The sequence below is a fragment of the Morone saxatilis genome, unplaced genomic scaffold, assembly GCF_004916995.1.
Source record: "Morone saxatilis isolate NCDOM2014 unplaced genomic scaffold, NCSU_SB_2.0 Contig24, whole genome shotgun sequence".
NCBI classification, from domain to species: Eukaryota; Metazoa; Chordata; class Actinopteri; family Moronidae; genus Morone; species Morone saxatilis.
In genome coordinates this window covers 14,919,829-14,924,512 of record NW_023339807.1, presented here as the reverse complement: position 1 = coordinate 14,924,512, position 4,684 = coordinate 14,919,829, and the positions used below count along the sequence as shown (strand labels likewise).

At 40.9% G+C, this 4,684-nt stretch overlaps 1 protein-coding gene across 1 annotated transcript in view; it reads right to left on the bottom strand.

Annotated features, from left to right (window-relative positions):
- Positions 1 to 6: 6 nt before the first annotated feature.
- Positions 7 to 4,684, bottom strand: part of adam22 (ADAM metallopeptidase domain 22) — a gene marked incomplete in the record, with an annotated part of 60,524 nt that continues 55,846 nt past the window's right edge. Inside the window, 2 exon segments of the mRNA XM_035672334.1 lie at positions 7 to 367; positions 870 to 993. Of these exon segments, the coding sequence (XP_035528227.1) occupies positions 347 to 367; positions 870 to 993 (145 nt within the window).

The window sequence follows — 4,684 nt, the reverse complement described above, 5'->3', positions numbered from 1 at the left end:
AGTGGTGGGATTTCCAGTCCCATAGGTGAGGCCTGAGCAGACAGGAACAGCTCAGTCTGAGCTCCAGCTGGTCTGGAGTGGATGTGGAGATGGTTTCTCCGCCGGCACTCCGCATTGTCTTGTAGAGAACCACTGAATGACGCTGTCTGTCAAGACAGCCTCGGAGATGCTTGTACACACTTACTCACACACACCTTTGCCTATTTCGACTCCAGTGGGGGGGCTCTCTCTTTTTCTCTTTAGTTGCTTAGAGTCAATTTTGTTTCATTTTTGTGTTTTTCATTCATAGAAAAGGAGAGACAAGTGTAGTTCCTTAAGGTCTTTTGCAGAGTGGGTAATACGGCTGTTATATTGAAGTCTCCCACAGCTGAGGAGACAAGAAGGGGAAAGGGATGGGGGAAGACAAAATTAAAGAAAACACATTTTAATATTCGTCACTTCACTGCCTATTTACATAGATTTGGTTCCGTCTTTGTACTTAAAAGATTAGGCTAGACTTAATGATTTTATAATACCAAAAAAACAGCCTTATCCTTTAAATCCTAATTCTCATTAGCTATGTTTTAGTGACCTTCAGTGTTAATAGTTTCATTGCACTAACCCACTTATCTAACTATCAGACTACAATATTAGCCCGATAATGGCCCAACCTGAGAGACGAGTTGCGTTGGGAACAAAAAAAAAAAGCATTGGTCAGACAGTTGCTCATTTTATCTCATGTCATGTTTTACAGTGGAAGACAACCCATGCAGCATCCGGGACATTGCACAACATTACCAAAACAAAAAAAGCTTAGCATGTCACAAATGTTTGCGTTCTGTTGTGTTCTTTGACTTAAATGATGTAATGGGTTCCTGATTGATACTTGCCCTGGCACTCTGCCTGTTGGCTTTCCTCTGGTCATCGGGAAGAGGGGGCATGGGGTACGGGTATCTCCTGCTAGATGCAATAGATCCTGTAGAGGAAGTGGGAGACTTGGCAGGGGATAGCGTCCTGAGAAAAAGAGGAAGTGACATTATTAAAATATTGCCTCCTGTGTTCTGGTTGGTTTAGGATTAAGTTGGCCAAAGACACAGATGGATAAATGAGGTGAGATTCAGGAAGTTGAGCTAATGTTAGATCTGTGACTTTGGGCAACATCCTCCTTGAGCTGCTCTAATTATTCGGTTTTCACCTTCCTACACAGAGAGGTTGATCTTAAAAGCTTGTACAGAGGCCGACAGATCACGTAATCTGTTCAAAAATAAGTGTGACCATAGCTCAGCTTTTAGGGGCAACCTCTGTACACAATATGTGTATCTGCACACAGCAGTACACAGTTCCCAGCAGCGGTGTGGGCATAGTCATAGTTTCCTGCAACTCACATGCTTCATCCTGCCACAGAATTACTGTTTATATCATCGGCACTGACACACAAACCAGAATTTGCAGAAATGCACCTTTAGCCACTGTTTAAACATGAATGCTGCTAAAAGCTAACTTCTGGTGTTAGCTGAGCCAGTGTATATACTTGAAAAGTTGCATCAGTGTGTGTGTGTGGGTTTAAATGAGGAATGCTGGGAGCAGTGAGTATGATGAGGTGACTGGGACAGCAGACCAGACCGGAGCTGGGTGAGAACAACAGACTGAGAGAATCATAGGTAAAAACAGAACAGTGAAACAGAAAGCCCGCCCCATATACAGAAGCTTGTTTACACCACTGCTGTGTGGTGGTCGGAAACACCTGGAATGGTCAAAGTAGTGGAGAAAGTGGGGAGGCGGGTGGACCACTGGTTCCAGAAGTGTTTTTGCTCACAATGAATTCCTGTTAGCTATATTTGTTTGTCAGGTAGTCCTCCACTTGAAATACCTTAACATATTAAGATGACATTTTATACATACATTCAACGGGTGAAAAGCCGGAGGAATCCTCTGACTGTAAATTTCTTTTTACAGCAAGACAAATTGGAAGCTTGAAAATTGGTTTGTGTTTGAAAAAGTGAGGAAAAAATTGATTTTAATTGGGGAATTGGATTTTGCCCAAAATACGGGTGATACAGACATAAATGTCTACCTCAGGATGAATTGTGACAACTTTAATGGACCATTAATTCATATAGCGCCACCGTCAGGTCGAAATTACAATTTGTCCAATATTTTTTATGACCAAATATCTTTAAAACTAATGAAATTCCGATCAGCCTCAGCTGTACCTAACCTAATTTGCAAATGTTTAAGCTAAATCAAGTTGGTGAACCTGGTGATCAATAACATCATGACTTCTGCGTTTAGCTTACCACTGTAATTAATGCAGTAGTCTTGTAAACTGATTTGTGCCCAGGCTCGTAATGTACCTGTGTATAGCTTTTTTTTTCTAATCAGATGCTACTTTCTTATACAGACAATTTAATCAGGAGTGCTTTCTGTGGATTTCAGTGCTGGAAATAATCAATCAATAGTATGTTTTGTATCTTGTAAGCTACTGGATACTTGAATTTCCCTCGGGAATCTATCTATATTTAATCAGTCGAAATGTAAAAATTAGTCTTAGTTCTGGAAGCAGGGCTCCCCAACATAACCCTCCTCACCTCTCCACTCTTTTGGACGGTTTCTGGCCTTCAGAAGGTGTACTAACAGGGGAAGGGCAGGAATGTGCTCCTGGACACAGTGAAGGTCTATAGATTACAGTGCTGATTGAATGTTTGGTGACATTTAGCTTGTAGAAGTGAGGAAACAACTTGTTATAAAGGAAACCTTGCGGCATGTGTTTGTGATTATCTATAGACCTTTGACACGATCGGAGTGGTGGCCTACAGTTTGTCACAGCAGCACAGTGATGATTTCAGCGCAGCGCCCAAAATGTTTGGCTTGGCAGTGATATCACACTGATGCATGTGAGGTCACTGAGAGCGAGGCAGGACCGACACACAGACACTCAGACAGAACAACACACAACATGCAGAGGTAACAAGAGACTGTGGAGGAGAAGCAAAGGAGGGAATAAGGAGAAATTAGGAAGAACATTATAATTATAATTGTATCACTAGCACAGGCAGTAAGAGCCATTATTTGTTTTGCATCATAGCAGAATGGATGCTGAAAAGAAAAATCTCCAAATTAAAGTGCAGCTGATCAAAAAGAAAGAAATGTCTTCACGCAAACTAAAAGGAGGAAGAACATAAAATAGGATATATTACAATGTAAAGCAGAAAAACTATTTTTTAATACTCAGCAGCAACCCCTTTGAGGAACTCTAGGTCGCAACATGCCAGCTGTCGATAACACTTCTTCTGAAATATTACATTTAAAACGTCCACAGAAAAAGACCAGATTAGAGCTAATTGTTACTTTCCTTGACCAAGCCACAAATCAAACCAAAAGTGAGGGGGTTTTTACACAAGCGTGTGGGGTACAGGACATGGTCTGAGGTAATACCTAAGGTAAGGTCCTTCAGTGTTTCTATTCACATCTTCTACCCACTTAGTTACATCATAAAACTCTGCTTTGAAGCGAGGGGTTAAATACCTGTGGGAGGGGGAGGGGGGAGTGGGGGTGATTGACACAACACAAGGAGGAGGGAGAAGAGAGAAAAGGAAGGAAGGAAAAGAAAATTGAAAAAAGACAAAATCTCCAGAAATAAGCAAGTGTGGTGGGGAGGGAGGGAGGGAGGGAGAGAGGAAGAGGAAATATTTTAGGAAAGCAGAGCAGAGCAAAGATATCCTGAACAAACACCAAGATGCAATTGAGAAAATGGTGATAAGATGGCGGACAGACCTGTGTGTGGTTTCAGATGAAAACGGCACCATGAAAATCACAAACAACTGTGTCGTGTGTTACAGGCTCAGTTGCATATTGGTTACATGTCACATCATTCCAAGCAGTTGGCTTCTCGCCGCTCAGTCAGTCTCATGCTTGCAGGTGAGAACAGGTGCACTGCAGGCTATTTCATATGCCAAGACCTTCAAATCCACAGACAAACACGCCTTGCTGGGCGGCAGCCGATGCACACTGTTCATTGTTCATTTACATTCAACAGGCATGTATGCAAATACTTTCTTTGTTCTCAGATGAGCGGCGAGCAAATTTAAAAAGATTTAGGGGCCCCACAAGCCAGACAAGAGCAACAACATCGTTTTGTGTGACTTGACTAGCTTGCGACACACTCTTTACACCCCTGATACTGAAGTTTGGGGAAGCATAATACTTCCAGAGTTGAGTTATTTATTTAAGGACAATGATATTTTTCATTTCCTTATTGTCAACAAATTTTATGAAAAGACCAAAACCAAAAATAAATTGTTCCTAGAGCCCAAGCCTGATATAACCCACTGAGTCATTACAATGAACACAGAGGCTGTATTTATGTTTATTTCAAAGTCTCTTCCCGCCAATGCTGTATACACTCTCTACCGCATCAAATGTGCATTAATACACAGGTGAAAATAGTTCCCAAAAAATCCGCAATTTGCTCCTTTTTGAGGAATATTTGCTAAAAACTAGAGCTGTTTTATAAGATTATGTAGCCTGTTTGTTTTTTAAAGAATGAAACTACATATACTTATTGTCATATATATACATAGATATAGATACTGTATAAACTGTAGATATATACTTGTATATACATGCTTTACATCATTCAGTAACCAATGAAAAGAATGAAAGTTAGTAAGCATTGAGAGACCTAGGATGTAACCACGCAAAAATT